At 39.8% G+C, this 22,616-nt stretch overlaps 1 protein-coding gene across 5 annotated transcripts in view; it reads right to left on the reverse strand.

Annotated features, from left to right (window-relative positions):
- LOC148041879 (denosine deaminases acting on tRNA) overlaps positions 1-16,222 on the reverse strand; it is a 61,935-nt gene extending 45,713 nt beyond the window's left edge. For 3 of the 5 annotated variants that reach the window (XR_015691709.1, XM_087683708.1, XM_087683700.1), the window contains exons 1-4: positions 15,737-16,222; positions 4,102-4,222; positions 1,641-1,816; positions 801-1,562 (exon numbers count right to left, since the gene is read on the reverse strand). Coding sequence is in view for 4 of the 5 variants with exons in the window: in XM_087683708.1 (XP_087539834.1) it covers positions 801-1,562; positions 1,641-1,816; positions 4,102-4,222; positions 15,737-15,941 (1,264 nt within the window). In the remaining variant the exon portion in view is untranslated. The remainder of the gene's footprint in view (positions 1-800; positions 1,563-1,640; positions 1,817-4,101; positions 4,223-15,736) is intronic. The other 2 variants (XM_087683693.1, XM_087683684.1) reach the window with 1 other exon arrangement.
- Positions 16,223-22,616: the final 6,394 nt, after the last annotated feature.

A 22,616-nucleotide genomic window follows, 5' to 3' on the forward strand; every position in this document is an offset into this window, starting at 1 on the left:
TAAACATTAAGTATAGATTTTAAAATATATGTGAAAAACTTTCTATCGGAGGTAGGTCCAAGATTTATTAGTTCGATTAGTAGTGTACTAGTATTGAACTAATTGGATGCCATCGGACATGACAACCCTACACTAACCTTGAAGAGTTATTTGTCTTCAATAGCCTTTAGTTGTAGCTTTATTTGATTTCCTAGAAGAACCCGATACTAGTGCTGCAAAGGTGGTTCATGACTTGAGTCATTGTCATGTTCAATACTTGTCATTTTGCAATTCCTCTAGTGAGGAGGCAAATAACACGTTGTGTAGCTTTGTCGAGACACTATATACTACAGCCGCAAAGTTCTTACCTAGGGGGTAGAGCAAGGGATCAGCATATCCAAATCAGCAAGAGGAGCCTGCTGCTGTGCATCTATGCTTCTCCTATCCATTCCAAAAGCTATGAGAAGCCACTTGATAGAAAGGAAGGAAAATTTGGAGAGATCAAGCTAGCTATCAGTCTAGAGGAGATTTCCAATATGGGTTTACAGGCCCTGACAGCCATCCTATCCTCCCTTCTTTCTCGACTATGGCTAGTACTAGTTTACTTACGTCCATAGAAAAATAAATGCATACTGCCAATCCATCTTGATGAGAACTAGAAAGTTCTACACGTGCACATTGACTGAAGAAAAATCAACACGCTAATAATGAGAGACTTTATTTGTAGTATTCTTAGAAGCAAATCAAAGTACAACATATAAATAATGTATTTTCCACCTGTCAACTTGTTCTACATCCTGAGACTGGGGCAGCACTCAAACCTTGTATGCCTAGCAGATTCCAAGACGTGATCTTATCGCTACAACTCATTGATAGTGTGGCATCACCACGCCCAGGTTTTCTTCTCACCATCCCAACAGCCTGCAGTTCATTCCCTTCATCTTCATTCCAATCAAAATTTGGCACATCAATAGCCCCGCATGCCGAATTTTGAGCCGAATCCATCCTCATGCTACCATTGCATTGGGTCTGATCAAGGCCTGGGGCTGTGTTGTAACTGACTCTCTCTGTACAGCTTACAAGGTTCACTGCTCTATTTATACATAAATCATCGACTTCATTTTCTTCGACTTTCGGCATGCATGAATGCATCTGTGACAAATCGTTACATGCGTTGGCATCACTTTCCTTGCAACGCTGATTGCATGAGTGCACACACGAGAAATTTGCAGCCTTTTGAGCATTCTTTCCTTTGCACGTGTGATTACCTGAGCTCATTTGTCGTGACAAACTTGCTCTTTTCTCTGCGGCACAAATTTCCTTCCACTTGGCATTTGTTCCTACAGATGTAAGCTTTGCCCCTGTTTTTATTACAGGAACATTCTTGATAATGTCTTTCTTTTCTGCACCTGTGTGCCTAGTCAAAACTTCATTACCATAACTCTTCACCATATGAAAGTTGGAGGTAAACTGAGAATCCTCAAGACAATCATCTGAATGTACATTTAAATCAGAATATACAATTTCATCTAAACAAGTGTCTTCACCAATTTTCTTCTGTGGCAGAATACAAGCATCTCCACCTGACCAATAGACAGATTGGATGAGAGTCGCACTAAATATTAGGAAACAAATGTGCTCTTATATGGGAAAGCACATACAAGGTAACTGACTGATGTAGAAATGAAGATGATGATCTGATCGCATTTTGAACTTTCTTGGACCCAAACTTGTTGAGATTTCCTCAAAGACATTCTTATGTTGTTGGGTAACTCCTGAATCAGATCCTTTGCCAATCCTGCATAGAGAAAGTTGCTCTATCTCCTTGTAGAAAAACCTAGAAGTAAAGTACTTGTCAGCTCAAATAAGACAACCGGACACATATGAACTCATCAATGGCATAGAAAAAACAACAGGAGTGAAGCACATCCATAAGCAGACATATACAAATCACAAAAGCACAATATGTATTATGAAGTGTATAGAACCAAGTTTTCTCTTCTTGATTGCTCTTTGTTACCTTGAACACAACACTTGATGGTTTAGAACATGCCAAAATGCCAATGTGGCTCTTGCCCATCTCTCAGCTATTATTTGGAGGGGAGACATCCCCCCTTATGGGCATTCGTCATTCATGTGTGTGTCTTATCTCAGGTAAAAAAGACGTTCCAAAATGTGCCATGTGATGTGTCCCATATCATACGTACCATCCGCGGGGATGAGGGGACAGGAGGTGGTTATTGAAGACAGATTAGGGGACATCCACACAATTTGGGAATCAGTTGCGTCCCCAATAGGGTTTCCACATCTCAAGACCCAAATCATTAGAGCTGAGCTAGGAGCCCCTCCAATTGTGGTAGAGTCTCTTACCAAATCAGTTTCATTCATACATAACTCGTGGAAGCTCCCCTAACATAAATATGCATGATTAGCCCTTCAATCCTTACGACAGCTAGCTAGCTGCATAGGGTGCTACATCATATTGGTATGTCCAAATGACATCATGCCACATGGTTTGAGTTACATGGTCTTAGCATGGATAAACTGCCCCCCCCCCCGAAATACTCACTTGATGCACCATCTCTCAACTTGAGTCACTCAAAGATTAGCAAGATCATCAAAGATGGGGATGAAGATTGCTTTCTATAGACACCATTTTCTCCACACCATTGAGGATGCCTTTATTATATACTTGAGGTACATGGATATTCACCTATCACATAGGATTAAATGTGTTATTGGTAAAATAGATACCTTTTCACACCAACTAGAGATTGAGACCAGTATATACATCCATACCCCCAAAGGAGCGTATATGCCATATCTGCTAGCAAGAGCCAAGAGACAAAGGAACATAACATTTGCCCATTCCCGGCATACTATGTGATCCAAGACCGCTTTCATTAATTGTTGAGGGATGGGTCTGGGCCATTGTCGAGAGTCATGGACTACATCAACCAAAGATGCCTTGGTCTTTTTCTCCTAGAGAAATGAGGACTGAGAGAGACCATCCTCAAAGACAAAGCAGTAGTTTGTTGACGGCCTATCTAGAGACAGCTCACAAATTTCTTCATGAGAAGCACCCAAATAGCCTTAGACCAAACTCAGTCTACACCTAAGCACAGTACCAAGGAGGCCCCTACATAGCTCTAGCTTGCACCTACCTAAGGGACATTGATTAATCGAGCAATTCAGCTTGGCGAATCCAAGCATCCTAGAGCTTGACAAATAATGTCAACAAAATATGCACAAGAGGATATAGCAAATCACTACTCAGCCAAAGCTAGACCACACAAGTTTTTCTCTATATGGGAGGAGATTGAGACTATGCTTCGACAACCAATGAGAGGTTTTCTAAGATGATGTAAACACTCATACTATCAGCTAGTTTCTTTAAATATTAGCATTTACATTAAGATTTTCTTTTGTTCTATTGTTCATCTCCAAACACTAGTATCATTGTATAGACAGTTGTAACTTATGGTCTCATAGGTCATTTTGGCCTCTTGCAAATGTTAATAAATCATTTCATTTCATTTCTCTATAAGAGGAGCTTAAGCTAAATCATCCAATCAAGCTATAAGAAGGACCTTATCAATTATTGCTACTTCACTCGATCCAAGAAAACATGTTGTTTTTACCAATGTAGCATAAGGAACAAACTTCACAAATAGGTGCAAAGGAAAAGGAAACCGTTAAGCAACATAGAGCCCAACTCTCTAGTAAGGAAACATGCGCCTAGGAAAAACACCATTTTGAATCAAAAAGGTTTCAATTAAGTTTAATTGCAATTGATTATACAATTGATTTTTCTATGTCCCACACTACACAAATTCACTTTATGGCTTGAGCTACAGAGTTTCGACCACAAATAGAAATTCCAACAACTAATGCCTCAAGGAGATTCATATGGGTGTGGGGGAATGGGGAAGTGAAAGCAAACCTCCCTTCAAAAGCCTTACTACAAGTCCAAAATCACTAACATTTACTAAAACATATTCAAAATTACAAAGGAAAAAATGGCCTCCAACATGACCGACACCTATCTACATATGATTATCTTCCAAAGTAGAGAATAAAAAGCTTGTGGATTCAATCATTACCCCTTTATTTGTGTACAACCTTAGTAAAGATCTCCTTGCTATAATTTCAGCATGAGAATCATTGACAACATCCCCCAAAGAGCTCAATCGGGACTGTCCTAAGCACTTTGATCCAGTGCCTATTGCAACTACTTGCAAACCTACAACACCAAAGCAAATGAATGAATAAGAGCACCATATCATGCATCTACATTCACAATTCACATATCTTTCTGGTTTTGAAAAGAATAAGATCCTCCATTAATCAAAGAAACATACTAGTTTATTAATACAAAGAATCTTCTATTGCTTCAAAAGAAAAGATCTAGCATTCCATTCAAAAAAGTACATGTCAACTATGAGAATACAAAAAGAGAGGAACAATGGTAAAAGCAAACCCTTCATTTGCACTACAAGATGTTTTTTAAGAAGGGTAGCAGTCCACAAAGTTTGTTAAACAAGGAGACATCACTATCAAAATTAAGGACAAAAGGCTCTCGTTCCATAGATACATATTAAGAAGATCCTATAACCTTGTGTTGTATGGCTAATACCACGAAAATCTCTTTAAAAACCTTTACAACAAGAATGATATATGTAACAACCACTTCAATATGATAATCTTTTCTATATATGCCACATAGGTTCCAACAATACTATACTAATACTCCCCCTCCTTGGACAAGTGTTCTACATGACATGTAATGGAAAAAGATCCACATTGGCTATGCAATCAAGATTATAATGTTGTAGCCAAGGAACATCACATTTCTTTCATATCCATGGGGAGAGCCCCCCCCCCCAATGGAGGCCTATTCATCCCAATTGATGGACAAGACATTGACCAAGAAGATCCATGAGCTTCAAAGGCTTAGCTAATGAGACAATAAAATATTTAACAAGTAGTTATTTAAAGCTCTTAGGAGACCACAAACCTTTAATCTACATTTGCTGCAAATGGAGCTGGTTCCTAGTATCATCACTCGGTACATTTTGACTACGAGGTGTAGCCATGCTGTAGACCTCCACAAGATCTCCACTACAAAGACTCTCAACTATCTGGACAAAGAGTATCCATACTCTCCATGGGAGATGGGTTAGGCTGCAAGGTGGTTCTGAGAGGAGGAGGAGGAGAGATGCATGCTTGCAGGCTTGGGGTGCCAGCACCTTCTTTTACCTAGCCCCTCATATAGTCTAGCATTATAGCTTAACAAATTGGTTGTTTGCACAACCATTGTATTTATGATTTACTCCATTTCTCTTTATAGGGATCTTTGTACTTTGTATTCTACCTTATGGGGATTTTCTCCAAGGTGTTATAAATAGAATCTTTCTTTTCTCTTTTGAATAAAACCTACATTTGCTGCTTTGTTGCCCTTACAAATGAAAAAAGAGATTTGGATACAACCATGAGTAACTCTTGCAAATACTCAGTTAAAATGTGCAATAGACTCTATGTATGTTGATGAAGTCCCATTGACAAAGAAAACTAGCTGGGTAGCATGACCCTTGCTCTAGATGAGAACAGAATAAGACGGGGCAGGAAAATGCCAATGAGAGCGGAGAGGACTCGAATGGATCACACCAAATATATCCACTCGAGAATGGATGTCCAGTCAAAAGATGATACGATGAGATATTGAAGGCACTGAAAAGCACTCTTGCCTAAATGAACATCAAAAGGACCAAAGGTCACAGGACGGGTGTGCTAACAACAAGGGAAGGTGGCTCAATGAAAAGGAAAAGTAGACAGTACATAAGGTAAAGACCATGTGAAGATGGAAATCCTTGAAATAGCTCCTCGTAATCTTGGAAATTCCACACTGAAACTCACAAAAGGGCTAGGAAATCCAAGATCGCAAGGCAGCCTGCAGCTGCTATAAACACAAGCAGCAGGAAAGAGATGTCAACAGCTGGCAATAGTAGGCTGACAACAAACACAGCTGTCTGACAACTCCTGACAGCATGGCATGAGCTAGGAACTGATCATCAAGGGCTGGAGTGAAGGTGACTATAGTCAGCAAGGGCTGGACAGCTTAAAAAAGAGGGCTGAAGGCTGGAAACTAGGTGCCAACAGTTGGAGAGGGCATCAAAAACTGATGTAAGCTGCAAAAAGGGATAAGCTGAGTGGCTGGGCAGCCTCCTATTTATGGATGTGGATCCTCCCAAAATTAGGGTTTTGGCTTATGGGATATAGAAACTTTGGTAATCTTTGAGTTTTGGGCTATTTTAATGAGCTAATGAAGATTTAATGTGTAATGCATCATTTTTAGCTTAAAACCCTCTCTCACGCCCAAAACTAGAACCAAAAAGGGGCTGCAAGCATAGATGATAGCTCAACCCATAATATCCCAAAGCATCCCACCCTAAAGCAGCCAAGGCATCAGGCCAAGGGTGGACATCAATTGCCCAACCCATAATAACCCAAAGCATCCCACCCTAGAGCAGCCAAGGCGTCAGGCCAAGGGTGGACATCAATTGCCCAAGGACCTACCAAGACTACGGAGGTGATGGTTATCTTATCTCAAGAGCCAAAAAGGTCACCCAAGAGAGGCAAATGCATCGGACAAAGGGTGCTGCCCAGTGGCCTACTAAGACTTGCAAAAGCACGTGTCTAGCTGAAAACCTGTGAAATGAATGACCTTCATGGTAGGACCAAGGTTGTCACTTAGCCTAAAGAGGAAAAGCCTCTATGCTGGTCCAATAATGTGAAGCTTGACCAAAGAGGAACAATCGATATGGGAGTGCCAAACTATCCAAGTCTCCACCCCGATTAAAACTACTTGTTAGTATCAAAGCACTAGCAATAAGCATAAGAACCGCATGAGACCAAAAAGACACGCATTCCTCAACTTCAATGAAGACGCTTTTGGTGTGTTTATGTAAGATTAAAAGTTCCCACTACCAAAAGATAGGCAAGCTAAAAATGTAAGATACCAAGAGTAACATTGTGCAATGGAAAAGTGAATACAAACTTGGATGAGCCTTGCTAGAATCCAAAGATACACATGTGAAAGGGAAGGTATCGACTCAATTTGTGCCACAAGCATCCAAACCAAGGGAGATGCTACACTCCACAATCTATTGGACCAAAGGGTCTCTAGAAAAGTGGGCTCAACCACTTTTGGTTGCATACTAGAGGGAGATGGCAACTCAAAAATAGAAGTGAAGGATACATCTTCTCTATCCTGAAGGAAGAGAGAGAGAGTATCAAGGATACATGTTCTCTATCATTAAGGAAGAGAAAGAGTGTATGAGAGTAGAGTCCATAGGAGGGGTGCTGCACTAGTTAGACAACCCCTCAAATTTCATGAGATGAGGGCTGGTTAAGAGGGTGGTCCAATGGTCAAATGAGCAACAGGTCTCCACTAATGATCAATGCAAGCATCCTATAGTCACGGTGGATATGCCGCACAATTTGGAGCATTGATCCACTCTTAGCTATGAAGGAGGGACAATTTTGCCCTCTCTTGTTGTGATTGAGGTCCTACATGTGGAGTAGAGGGACGATTTGAGTGGGCTGCCCTTCGCCTTTGAATAACATTCATCATCAAAATGGCCCACCTTTCGGCAATGCTAGCCATACCTATTTTTCTTAGGGATATTTCCCGACCAATCTTTAATCCTCATCTAGATACTTTGCTCCTCACTAGCCAATTGGATCTTGTTCTTCTTCCCAACCCTTGCTTCCTCCTTCGAGGGGAGGAAATAAGGGTTCCCTCTGAAGTTCACAAAGGAAATGTCTTTTGAACCTAATCAAACAACGTTGCATACCTATCATGAGGATGTGAATTTTTAACATAATGCTATTTGGACACTTAAGTTGTGCAAAAGTGAGATTAGGTTAGATGTGTGTCATGGTGATAGATTATCCTAGCCTTTCCAGTGGGAAACATTGGCAGAAGTTTATGGACAGGAGCTAGTGGGATACCTAGGAAAAATCTTGGTCAAGGACACTGAATTTCCCCTTGGAAATGAATTTTGGTGTCATGGGGGATTAGAATTTTATATGATTTAATGTAATGTCATAGACTAAGGTTTGTGGAAAGTTTCAAGACTTTCAAATTCAAAGAGGTTAGGATTAAAAAATGAGGTTTGGTAGCCTTTAATGTTTGTTTTAATGAGGGCATGACCAAAGGGCTAGGTGGCTCATTCTTGCATGTGGAAACCCCAATTAAAATGGAAATTTGCCAAATGTCAAGTCTGGGTCAATTTTGGGCTACATGCAAGTGTATCTTCCATGTTGGGCTGTTTTTCTCCCATTTTGAGCTATTTGGAGCAGATCTAAGGATAGGGAACTCAATTGTGAGGAGGGGAACAGCTACTGAAGCTTCACGACAGAAGGAAACCTATTTTGGAGCAAATTCTAGGTTGTAAACAATAGGAGACCCTAAAAACAAATTCATCAACAGCAAAAATTAGGGTTTAAAACAGCAACAAAACCCTAAAACCAGCAAGTGACCTGATTTTCTCTCTCTAAAACAAGAGGGAACTGCTATTACAGCACTTTCTTAGCATCAAATTGAAGGTTTCTCTCTCCTCTACTCTCCTCTATCATCTTAGCAAATTTAAAGATATTCAGCATCGTTTTGCTGAATTCAGACCTAACCATAGCAATAAATAGGGTTTATCAGCTGTCTCGAGAAGTGTGCTATTGAATCTCAGCCATTCCCAATGGATTGAGGGTGGACAGCACTGCATTTGCTGTCAAAACCCTAATTTAAAGCAGAACTTGGGGTTTCTCAATCCCCTCAAAGTGCATGCCCATTAAACAAAAGGCCCAAGATCAGACCAGCTGCTGGAATTGAAGCAATTACAACAGATTTGATAAAGAATGTATATCCACATTTCCTCTCTCTCAATCTATGCCCATTGATAGAGATTGTACATCCACATTGAAGTTGACCCACATGCTTTTTATTCAATTTGAGCCCGAATTATACTAGAATCAATGGGAAAATTGGATCTTGGTGCAGCTGGTCATCAATGAAAGCTAAATGTATTGGAATTTGTAGAGAGATCAGTCTATATCTCAGTGTACTACAAATTGAAGCAATACAAATTTTAAAAATACTACAAGGGGCATCAATTGTTGGGGCCAATTGAGTGTCGACTGTCCAAGATTTTTGTGGTAAAGTTTTATTTCAGATTCTTTGTGAATTTATTTGCTTGTTGTAATTAGCATTAAATCAGGTCCTCTACACCCTATCCAAGAAGAAAGGTTGGTTTCATGGTTCCATTGCTAGGATACATCAATGCCTCCGAGTAGGTAGGCTCATGCCACTTGATTGCAAGCTAGAGGTATTGCACATTGCTGAATTTGTGATCAACTGAGTACATTTCAGCAAGTATGTCATCATGGTCTCATGAAATGGGTTCAAGTCATCATGATGCTTCACAATTTGAAGGTTCTCAAAGCATTGGGAAAAATGCAATGCCTAATCTTGAAAAGGGCACATACCATAGGCAGCATTCTAAGAATGTTGATTTTGACTGAGAAGTGGGTCCCTCAAGGCCCCAAAATTGTCAACTTCCCTACATCTCTGACTCGTGGTTACAAACCTTGGGATCTGTCTCCAATGGACATCACACTGCGACTATATCCACTCCAATAGTGCTCATTCAAGTTCAGCAAAGCATAGAGGGTCCAAAGAATTGTCTGATGCTCAAGGGGGAGGTTGCACCTCTACTTCCCTAGAGATGGACAGCTCAATTATGTAGTGGATCTCAAATGTACTCGATTTGCATCTAGGGTACAATATGCTAATTGTATTATTGCCATTGAGACTACTACCCAATGTACTAGTCACTATGAGCTAGTATACAAATGTATATGGTTTGCACCTAGGCACTGAAACTATACATTTATAAGGCTACTGATATACATGGAAATACCTAGAATGTACGATTGAGTGTCATGCACATTTGTAAATTGTAAGGCACACGTGAGGCACATGGATAGTATGCAATGTACATTTGCAAGTGATGCAAGAGAAACGCATTTGCATGAGTAATATGTAGTTTGTAGCTGATGTATGATTTACATGAATATCATGTGGTACATCATTGATTTGAAGCACTCTTTATGCTCAGGTCATGCATTACTTTGCCTTAGTGGCTAGAATAGAGTTGAGCTTTGGCATGTGGATGCATCACTTATGGTTTTGATAGTGGTTATGACTCATGTGTATGGATCGTAATTAGTTTAAGTGGCTGGAATTTTAGACATGCAAAGGGCATGAGCATGGTTAAGCAATAGGTCCACGTGTTGTTAGACTATGATGTCAACATGTATTCTAGTAATAATTGATGCCTTTGCATCACACTCTAGTGTAATTGTTAAACGATGTGGATCTAGGACATGACACAAGCTATGGTGGATCAAAGATGTAAACCAAGTTCATAATGACATGGACAAGTAGAGATAAACTATTACACAAGTGAATTAGGTTCCAAGATAGATTAGCTTGGACTCATAAACACAATCTTGTGTAGAATTTGACAATGACAGACACTTAACTGAAAGTACAAAGCATCATGATATTGTGTTCATTTCATAGTCAAGTACAATGCTTTATAGGCTTTAAGTTGTTCCACTCTCCTCACTGTGCATATGGGATTAAAGATAGCTCCTCTTGGAGCATACATCATTTGTCTATTTCTCAACACCCCCCCTCAAATAATGAGTCCCTACACTTGCTGGCTTTTGTCCCCCCTACATGATAACATGGCCCGGAAGACTAGCTCATAGGCAGCCTAGTCAAGTTAAAGCTTGAGACTTTACATCTTGGCAAGGGTTTTACAAATCAAATCCACTAAGGAAAAGAAAGATCCACTATGGGAAAAACATATGAAAGATACAATGAAAGTTCTTCAAAACAATCTATCAGAGTTGTTGATGGTAGCAGAAGCATATTCTTCTTCTTCTTCTTCCATGAATTGGTTTTGGTGATGATCACTTTGCAATTTTTGGGCTCTTTTCTTGTGGAAACATTCACTGGCTACATGGCCAGTCTTACCACAATAGTGACATGTAATCCGATCCTTGTTGTTGTTGTTGATGAATCCTCGACCTCTTCCTTTAGGTCCAGCAGCTCCTTTGGTGTACAAAAGATTGTCCCTAGATGATGAGACATTGTCTTTTGCATTCTTGTTTTTTACTTTGCCTTCTTCATCGAGTAGTAAGTGCTCAATATCTTTAAGTGTGAGGCTTGGAACATTACTTCAAGTGGACACAAGATTTTCATATGAATCCTTGTTTACACTTGCAAGCAGTACGGCTATTGCTTCATCTTCCTCAATATTCTTTTTAAGAGATGCAAGCTGAGTTTTTAAACTCTTAAACTTATTAATGTGTATGGTCATAGAAGCACTGTCTTTGATATCCAGTTTATAAAACTGCATGAGAAGTTTTACCTTTGAATTCTTTGCTTGAGTACCAAACATTTTATCAAGTTCCTCCCAGGTGGTTCTAGCATTTCTAATGCCAGATATATGATGTAACACATCATCACTTAATCCCCAGGCAATGATGCCTAGTGCCTTATTATTCATCTTCTTCCATTCTTTGGATTTGAACTGGTCTTCTTCAACAAACCCGTCTTCATCATCTTCCTTCTTGTTATCTGCATCATCTTCAAACAGGTCCCATAAGTCCTTTCGCATCAGGTGATACATGGTCTTTTCCTTCTAGGCATGAAATCCTTCACTGTTGAATTTAGCTATTTGCTCAATCTCTGCCATGTTGCTAAACTTCAATTAACCAGCAAAAGATTGTATTTTAATGTGTCAAGAGACACAAGAGAATCAGTGTCAAATTGACACTAGTTGAGTGTTAATGGATACTAGTCGGTACTTGATCTGCTTTCTCTCAGGAACTTCGTGGATGGCTTCTGAGCTTCCTTGGACACTTCCAGACTAGTAATGATCTTCAGAGAGTATTCCTCAGTGATTAAAATCACTGTTGATGATGGTTATGGGAAAAGGAACAAGGTTGCCAAGCTTTCCAAATTTCTGGATATGGCTTCCTCTAGGGTTTCAGACAGCCGACTGTTCTTTCAGTTCGTGCAGCTCAACGAGTTGACCATTGCCCAAGATATTGTATGGGGAGTAGGCTTGCATAGTGAGCTTCAAAAGCCCTATGCTCACAGGGTCGATTGCGGACTGTACGATTGGCGTCAACAGTACGACCGTGGACAGGCGCAAACAGGACAGTGTGTTTCGATTTGTGTAATGCTGGAGCTAGGAAGCAGTAATGTCGTCGATTAAAGTGCTAGGATGAAGTGTCTTGAGAAGGGAAGATACCTCCAGAAGGAATCACCTGAAGATATGGCCCGTAGAGAGAGATCCAAGAGCTCCAAGGTGGGTAGGTGTAGTCTGGCTATGGCTGCCACAAGATCCAACTGAGATTTGAAGTTGAAACTGAAGATATGAGCTGAATGTGGGCTGGTTAGAGATCACCAGAGGTGAAGGGAGACTAGAGATTCAGAGTATGAGTTTGTGCCATGCCCAACTGGGCTCTGATACCATGTTAAACGATGTGGATCTAGGACATGACACAAGCTATGGTGGATCAAAGATGTAAACCAAGTTCATAATGACATGGACAAGTAGAGATAACCTATTACACAAGTGAATTAGGTTCCAAGATAGATTAGCTTGGACTCATAAACACAATCTTGTGTAGAATTGACAATGACAGACACTTAACTGAAAGTACAAAGCATCATGATATTGTGTTCATTTCATAGTCAAGTACAATGCTTTATAGGCTTTGAGTTGTTCCACTCTCCTCACTGTGCATATGGGATTAAAGATAGCTCCTCTTGGAGCATACATCATTTGTCTATTTCTCAACAGTAATCACGGATGATAGCAACAATTTCAGAGGGAGGTCTATCATGAGAACATGAATTTTTAACTTAGTGCTCTTTGGACACTTAATATCTGCACGTGTGAGATTAAGTTAGATGTGTGTCATGGTGACAGATTGTCCTAGTCTTTGCAGAGGGGAATATTAGCAAAAGTTACTTTGGACAGGTACCAATGGGGTATCTAGAATAAATCTTGATCAAGGACATTGAATTTTCCCTTGGAAATGACTTTCGCTACCATTGGGTTAGAGATTTAAATGATTTGATGTCCTAGACTAAGGTTTGTTGAAAGTTACCACACTTTCAAGTTCAAAGAGGTTAGAATTTAAAATTGAGGTTAGGCAGCCTTAAATATTATGTTAATGTCAACAAGGCCAAAGGACTAGGCATCGAATTTTTGCATGTGAAAACCCCTAGTTAGAATGGAAATTCGCCAAAAGTCAAGTTTTGGTCGTTTTTGGGCTGCATGCCAGCATATCTCCCATGTTGGGCTGTTTTTCTTCCATTTTGGGCTACCTAGAGCAAATCTGAGGGATGAGAACTCAATTGTGAATGGGGAGACAGTTGTGCTAAAGCTTCAAGACAACAAGGTAACCTAATATGGAGCAAATTTTGGGGTTGTAAATAGTAGGAAACCCTAAAAACGAGGTCATTGACAGTTGCTAGTGCAAAAATTAGGGTTTCAAACAGCAGCTGCCAGCAAAATCCTAAAAACCAACAAGTGACTTTATTTTCTCTGTCTAAAACACAAGGGGATTGTTGATATAGCACTTTCCTGGTATCAAATTGAAGGTTTCACTCTCCTTTGCTCTCCTCCTCTATCTCCCCAAATCTAAAGATATTCAGCACCATTTTGCTGAATTCAAACCTAATTATAGCAGTAATTTGGGTTCATCACTTGTCTCAAGAAGTGTGCCATTGAATCTCATCCATTCTTAGACATTCCCAACAAATTTAGGGTGGACAACAATGCATTTGCATTCAAAACCCTAATTTACAAAAGAAACTAGGGTTTCTCAACCACCATGAAGTGTGTGCCCATTAAATAGAAGCCCAAGATCAGAGTAGTGGTTGGAATTGAAGCAATTACAACAGATCTAATGGAAATTGTACATCCACATTGACGTTGATCCACATGCAAGTGTTCTCGATTCAATTTGTGCCTGAATTGGGCTAGAATCAAGGGGCAAATTGGATTTGATGTAAGTGGTCATCGGTGAAAGCCAAATGTATTGGAGTTTGTAGAGAGATTAGTCTATATCTCAATGTACTACAAATTGAACCAATACAAACTAAAAAATACCACAAGGGGCGCTAGTTGTTGGGGCCAATTGGGTGCTATCCAAGATTTTTGTGGTTAAGTATTATTTCAAATTCATGAATTTATTTGCTTGCTATATAATTGTACATTAGGTGATCTACCGCTCTATACAAGAAGGAAGGCCAATTTCAACACCCCAGTAGTCCACATTCAAATTCATAGAATGTGTGTAATTGGGGTTGTGAGATGATTGTTGCATGAAATTGAAATATTTGGGTGGTAGCTTATTCATAAATAAAGTGACTCGCTTATCATTTGACTTTGACTAAGCCTGTGGTAGTGAATTTGGTGAGTAAACCTTAACTACCAAGTCATGCCTCTTAGTGATCTTGAACTCTTGGAGCTGATAGGCAAAGTCGATACATAAACTACAATCACGAGCGCAAAGTGGTCACCTAAATGTGCCCAACACTTGGATGGAAAGTCAAAATATTGTAGGACCCTGCATGGGCTCAATAACAGCTAGTGAATGAGAATATCAATAATACAATGAGGGGCCTCAAACCTCCATGCCTCAAGGATTGGGGCGGAGGTGAATGGAGAATGGTATTGGAGTGTGTCATACTTGTGATGGATCTCAAAAAGCAGCAGCAACAGTCCTGATGATGTCATTGTGAGCAGCAACGGAGGAAGTGAAAAACTCCAGGCAGCAAGATGTTGGCAATGACTCTGGGCCGCAAAACATAAGATTTGCCAGCTGAAACAGTAGCTCCATGGGGCAGTAGAGGATTAAGACAATGACAATGACAGCAAGCTAGCCTCCAGACAGTAAAAACACAGACTGCTGAGCAAAAAAACGGCAAATGCAAATGATGGCATTTGCAAGGGCAACAGCTGACAATTGTCTCCAAGTGGTGGTGATCAGCAGGGTAGCTCTGGGTGGCAGCAAATCTGGTTGCATTTTGATGGCAGCAACAGCTATAGCAGCAGTGGTGGCTCCTCCAACAGCAGGTGATGTCCTCTAGAGGTGAGGCGGTAGCCTAGAATGATGGTGACAGCTCTTTGGGATGTGGACAGCGAATGGTGGCGCCCAATGATGGAGGTGGAGATGGCTAGCTGAATAGGCAGAACTGTGGGATGAAGTGGGATGCCCACAGCATACTCTCATATAGAGGAGTCCTATTATTCAAAAATGAAGACTTTTAATTCTGGAAACGCTTATAATTGCTTTTTGGAACTATTTTAAGGAGTCTAAATAAAGCCGCAAGGCATGCAAAATTGAGATTCCTGCATGTCTTGATTTTAGCAGCACAATATTACCTTCTTTACCTAATTTTTTTCACAAATTTGAGAGTAAAAACTTACATTGCCAGTACAACCAACCAATCTGACACACAAGAAAATCCTCTCAAAAGGCAATGCCCATGTGCATTAGTCAAATCCTCCCCAAAAGAGGAACGCCCACGTGTTTTAGTGCATTCTTGTTATTCTTTGTTTGAAAAAATGGAGAAACGATGGAGAATCGAGATTGAGGAAGGTACCGCCTGCGGAACAAGAAAGGAGAAAGGCTGCCAAGACGGTGGATTCGGAGCCTTGTGGCTTTCCTTTCTTCGGCAGGCTTTGAAATTTGGCCAGCACAGCCTCCATCACTTCTCTTCCCCAGGCGCTGCTTCCTCCTCCTCCTCCTCCTCCTTCTTCTTCTTCTTCTTCTTCCACCACCCACGGCGCCCGACAACCCTCCTCCATGCTTAATAAAACAGTAATAAGATGCAGCTCTCAAGTCACAGTGGTGTTGTCAAATTGTTGATATTTTACAGATTGGGTTGAGATAGACAGGCAGGAGGAGGTAAGATGCAGCTCTCAAGTCACAGTGGTGTTGTCAAATTGTCGATATTTTACAGACTGGGTTGAGATAGACAGGCAGGAGGAGCTCGATTCCCCCACTTTCTCGAGGCTTAAGCTGCGTTTGGTTCTAGGGAGCTGGGAAATACGACTCCTAAGGCTTCGGGGTGTGCTTCAACGCTATTGTGTGTATAGAATCTTACTATTACACAAATGAATCGCAAAATTTTCAAAAATACCTTCAAAATTTAAAGAAGAAAGTTTATAACTTTCAAGTTTACAAAATTTCTAGTTATAAAAATGGTAAACACATGCATTTTGATTCAAAAATTTCTTTAAATCTTTGAATTAAATGTTTTTGTGTCTACGAGCAAAAAAAGCTTTTTGTAGACAATGGTTTTACAATTAAACCTTTCAAGGTTTGATGTACGCACGGGAACTCCAATTCAATTCCCATGACTCACATTGGGCTAGTAATAACTGGAAAATGTATATTTAATCAAAAGTACATAAATTGGGGTACAAGAATCCCAATTCGATTCCCAAGACCCACATTAGGTTGGTAACCTTAAAAATGTATATTTAATCAAAAGTACATAATTTTTTTGTCAAAAAAGAAGTTCAAGGTGGTGAAGACTCAAGAAGTTAAGAGGGGCTTTGCACAACCCCCATTAACCAAGATTTGAGAAACTTCATTCGGTTTCACAAACGGCACCCAAAGAGGAATCATAGAGAAATTAGGTGCAGTTTATAGTGCGAAGATGGGACAAGGTCTAGTATTAATTGCACAAATAAGATCACACAATGTGAGAAAGGCATCTTAGTCGGTGTACGAGTTATGGTTGAGTAAGGCAGCCAATTATATGGCACTCAATTGGGCCCTTGTCGAAGATGAATCTCTAGAAATCCTTTGAGCCATGCCTTTCCTAACCAAAGCACAACTAAGGAAAAAGAATCTAAATAGTAAATATCCACCAAGAGAGAAAAATAGCCTATTGAACTATGGCACACTTGAGCTAGAAAAGAACATCCACGCCATCCTTTTTTCACTTTTAGCCAATCATTTCCTAATTCTAATTTGAATGTATGAAGAATCAATATACTTGTAATATTATTGGGGTGAGCCCCACCAGAATAAAGGGGAGCACCTCCTTATCACCCCCCTTACCCTAAGTGTGCTAGTAGCAAGTCATCACCCAAAAAGAGATACATGCATCCCCCAAAAGGAGACCACTTTGCTCTTGCATTCTTTCACTTTCTTGAGCAAGGAGTCGATGCCATCATAGTACAAGGTTGGCCTTCTTCTAATACACTCAACATGAATTGCTTCATTAGATGCTTTGAATGGTTGAATAGGTACTCCATGCCTAGTCTCCTCAATTGATTTTGAAATGTATTTATAGTAGTCCAACCATAACAAAATCTAAATGAAAAAGAAAGTATATAGTATCCTAATTCATTTATTGAAAAGAAAGCTTTCCTTCTTAACAGAGTTATTGATAGTGGATGTAGTATGCAAAACATGCAATGGCAAAGCAGTGACACGATCAAGGGGTTAGAATTGATGGGGGAAAGTAGCTAAGGCTTTTAGATGGGGCAACCCTCTCATTCCCAAAATCTCGAGCTTGCACCTTTAAGGTTCACACACACACACACACACACACACACACACACACAAATGCCTCTTGAATGGTGGGTCCCAGGGGCTAGTAGGGGTTTTCTTCAATTTTGCTCTCTCTCTCTCTCTCTCTCTCTCTCTCTCTCTCTCTCTCTCTCTCTCTCTCTCTCTCTCTCTCTCTCTCTCTCTCTCTCTCTCTCTCTCTCTCTCTCTCTCTCTCTCTCTCTCTCTCTCTCTCTCTCTCTCTCTCTCCACACCACATTAAAATTGGATATAAATACGTATATAAGTTTTAAATATATGTTAAACACATATATTAGTAATTATATATAATACATATGCTATAATAATAATTATATTTCTAATATATATATATAATATATATATATAATAAAATTATATACGTGTTAATATGTTTTAAATATACATATTATTACACATATTTTATAATAATTATTATATACATAACACATACATATATAATATGTATATTTATAATGTGTGTGTGTGTGTGTGTGTGTGTGTGTGTGTGTGTGCATGCACATGGATGTGTATAAGAAAGTATATCTTGTGGTAGGAGTTTGTTCTGGGTGCGAGGTTGATGTGGGCATCGTCATGATGCCATGTGGTAGGGCAACCTGGGCCGAGCGCATGTTAAGAGCTTGCCATGGGTGTGAGGTTGGCGTAGGCACAATCATGATGGTGGCAATAGGAGCTTTTGTGGGAGGCCTCCATGCATGCCATATGGCCCTCTCGCAAAAGCTTCTATTAATTATAGTAGGAGATTATTAAAAAAGGATCATATGAGAAAGGCAAGAAAAAATTCGTGAAGTGTGGACAATATATAACCACTTGATAGGCCTTCATAGGCAAAAAACCATAAAAAGTTTGATACAACTTTTTTAGCTCACTTAACCTAAAAGAGGTTTATTATTAAGTGTTTCGTCTATTTTGTGACTCAACGAGAGTCACCCCACATACCCATGTCTTATCTAAGGAAAAGTCCATAAGAAATTCCCTAAGCAAGCAATGGACAATGGTGGTGAAAAGAAGGATTTGCCATAGTAATCATGGGCTACTAGTGTTAAGGTTTCCATCTTGCACATAAACACAAATGAAAAGCTAGTTTTGTAACCTATAAAGAATTTTCGGAATAAGATTTCTATTCCCAATGTCCCTAGGATAGGCTAATACCTTCTCTCCACTTAATCAACCATCCCTCAGGCACCTAAAACTAGAATATCTTGGAATGGAGGCATAGATTAACATGGTTAGGAACATGGACTATAGGTCCCTCCTAGATTGGCTTGCTTCACCTATATTAGATCATGATATGGAGGCTTGTGCCAACAATGAAGGAAATAAATAATAGGATTTCTTTGATTTGGAGTGTTATGAAGGCAACTTGGATAAATTCTATCAGGGTATCATTTCAACTTAGATGCATGGCAAATCATCCAAGAGTAGTTTATATTTAACATGAAGGATTTAAATGCCTATGCAAACAAGCTATTTTTCTATTTTTCTCAAACTAGATCCATGATTATAAATTGCCATGCCTCATCATTCTCCTTCTTAGTCTCTTCAATTTGCCCTTCCCCTTAGGCATGAGATTTAGTACATCAAGGTTCAAAGTTGCATACAATTCAAGTTTCTTTAGAGCTGATTTGTGGGATGTTAGTTGATCCTAGGCCTTCACTGGCAAACTCACGTGCAACCCCTCATGTACACTTGCTTGATTCTTTCCTACCAAACTAGTTTGCTCTAAAAATGGAGCTTCCCCTTATAGAGAGAGTGACAACTTGAAAGGTTTCAAGTCTAACCCATTGGAGATTTTCCTCCTCTCGGTACACTTGGACTTCATCCATGCAACTCTTAGTGGCATTGTTACTAGGATAACATGAGCAGTATCCCTTGGTTCACCCGAGTAGCTAGATGTTGAAGGGATAAACTTGAGTGGGAGCACGAGCAAGCTGAACCAAGGAAGGTGCGAGCTATGGAGGATGGAGAGAGAGAGAGAGAGAGAGAGAGAGAGAGAGAGAGAGAGAGAGAGAGAGAGAGAGAGAGAGAGATGGGAACTCCGACAATCACAATGTGTGACCATTCATTAGTCACTGAAAAAATAAAGAATGAAGTGATACTGATGGGCGTTTGCCACTTTCAATTTATAGGTGTGCAGGTACTATAAGTGTAGTGAAGTATAGTGAATATGCGAGCAACATAGGCACATGGACCTTTATCCCCAACAACCTCTCACTAAAAGCTAATGTGCCTCTAGGAGGAGAGAACAAGAAAAAAGTGATAAAGTACAAATGTAGATAGAGTACAATAGGATGAGGAAGGTCATCATCTTATCCTATGCTCGTCATCTTCCTAAGGAAGGAAAAGCATTCCGTTGAGAGACTTTTAGTGAGTAGATATGTAGGATTTTGATTAGTTGAGATCTTAATAAGCTTGATGGACTTATCCTCAATGATCTCTTTGATAAAGTGGTAACACATCTCAATGTGCTTTGTCTTTGGATGGAAGACCCAATTCTTAACTAACTGAATAGCACTCATAGAATCTAAATGCAGTGTAGGGACCACATCAGTAAGACCAAGGTCTACTACTAGATGGCCTAACCAGAAAGACTCCTTGCAAGCCTCATTAGGTAAAACATACTTTGCCTTTGTAGTAGATAGAACCATGCATTTCTACACCCTAAACATCTAAGAAATAATACTTCTAGTGAAGGTGAAGACATAGCCAAAGGTGGAATTCCTACTATCTATATATCCTGCATAATCAAAGTTAGTGTACCCCATGACTTCTCTATCTTGGCCACCATAACATATGTATATATTTGCAGTGTCCTTAAGGTACCTCATGATACCCTTCACGACATTCCAATGTTTCCTACCAGGTATAGCCATATAGCATGCCACAACTCCAACTACAAATGCTACGTTAAGATAAGTGACTATTATGGCATACATCAAACTGCCCACTACGGATGCATAAGGTATCTTGATCATCTCGGCCTTCTCCTCATCAAAGAGTGAAACATCAGCTAGACTAACCTTCACATGAGACGGCAAAAGACACTTAGTATGCTTAATATCCGACATATGAAACCGCGCAAGGACCTTTTGGATATACTTCTTTAGTGACAAGTAAAGGAGCCCTTAGAGCGATCGCGCGTGATGTGAATCCCAAGAATATGTGAAGCTTGTCCCATGTCCTTCATCTTAAAGCTCTTCTTAAGCTTACTTTTCAAGACATCTGGCTCACCATGAGTACTCCTAGCAATCAATATAACATTTGCATAGAGTACAAGAATCATAAGACTACCATTACGGGCCTTCTTCTTGTATAAACATGAATTCATATCGCTCTCAGGGTATATCCCTAGAAATGCATGAAAGCATTAAACTTGTGGTACCATTCCCTAGGTGCTTTCTTAAGGCCATAAAGGCTCTTGCTCAACTTGCACACTAGATGTTCCATGTCTCTCTCCTCAAAGTCCTTAGGATGTTGCATATAAATCTCATTATGCAAGGCCCATGTAAGAAAACCATCTTTCTATCTATTTGATAAAAGTCCATATCTAACTACACAACCAAGGCCAAAACCAATCATAGGATAGTCATCTTGACTAGGGGAGGGAGGACTTCATCAAATTCAACACCATACTCATGCTTAAAACCCTTTGCAACCAATCTCACCTTATCGGCTAGCTTGGGGCATCTAGGGGTACTATTCAACTTGTACACCCACTTGTATGACAAATCATGCTTTGGATTAGGTAAAGAAACCAAATCCCACGTATAATTTTTCTACAATGGGTTATACTCTGACTATATGGCCCACTTTAAAGAGTGATAAACACCTTTGTGCATGGCCTCATCATAGGTAATAGGCTCACCAGCATAAGTCACCATAGTATAGTCCACGGAGGGCACAAACAGATTAGGTTGAAGTCTATCAATAGTAGACCATCACGAAATAGGTTGTAGGGCCTATACATCTTATCTAATATCATGGTTATGGGCCATTAGAGCATCAACTATACATTGTCTAGTTGGTTGAATATAAGCAAGAGGCTCCTCCTAAAATATCACCCTGCATGCCTCAACTACTTGCTTAGGTCGCTTATGTATTTTCTCCTTATGGAAAACAACATCATGGTTATGGGTGACCTTTTGAGCCTACAAATCTCATAGCCAATAGCCCATCTCACCTGTATCCCCATGACCAAGAAAGATGCATTTCACTAACTTAAGATCTAGCTTATTGTGCTTGTCCTTGGGAACGTGGGAAAAATTCGTATAACCAAAGGTACACAAATGAGCATATGATGGAGGTTTTCCAAGACCATACCTCCTTTGTAACCTAATAGGCAATAGTATTGCATATGGATATATTAATGAGATGTACAATAGTGGTAATTGCCTCAATCCAAAAGTGTTACATGGTAAGCTGTTGAGCTAAGCATACTATAGGCTCCCTCATGAATCATCATGTTCATGTGCTTAACCATGACATTCTAGGGTGTGGTTTACAGGGCAGTCAACTAATGCTTAATATCCTTCTCATCAAAAAATGGCTCAAAGACTTTAGATACCTACTCACCCCCATTGCCAATCAGATTGTAGGGATTTCAATCTATACCTAGACTAGTTGTCAACAAGAGCAAGCCGACACTGAAATATAGCCAATACTTTCAATTTCTGCTTTATGGGATATGCCAGATGTGAGTAATCATCAATGAAAGTAACGAAATAGTTTGCACCACTTAATGACTAATAGGGCATAGGTCCATAAAAATTAGAATGAACAAGAGTGAGAGGCTCACCCATGTGTGTAATATCAGACTTCTTATACAAATGACATGTCTCCCTGCCATAAAGATAATGATCACAAGAATAAAAACATTTATAATCAAGGGGTAGAAGATACTACAAACGGATAGGCATTTT

The sequence above is a fragment of the Lygodium microphyllum genome, chromosome 1 (genome assembly GCF_053477565.2).
Source record: "Lygodium microphyllum isolate KBCC chromosome 1, Lygodium_microphyllum_v1.1.10, whole genome shotgun sequence".
Lineage (NCBI taxonomy): Eukaryota > Viridiplantae > Streptophyta > Polypodiopsida > Schizaeales > Lygodiaceae > Lygodium > Lygodium microphyllum.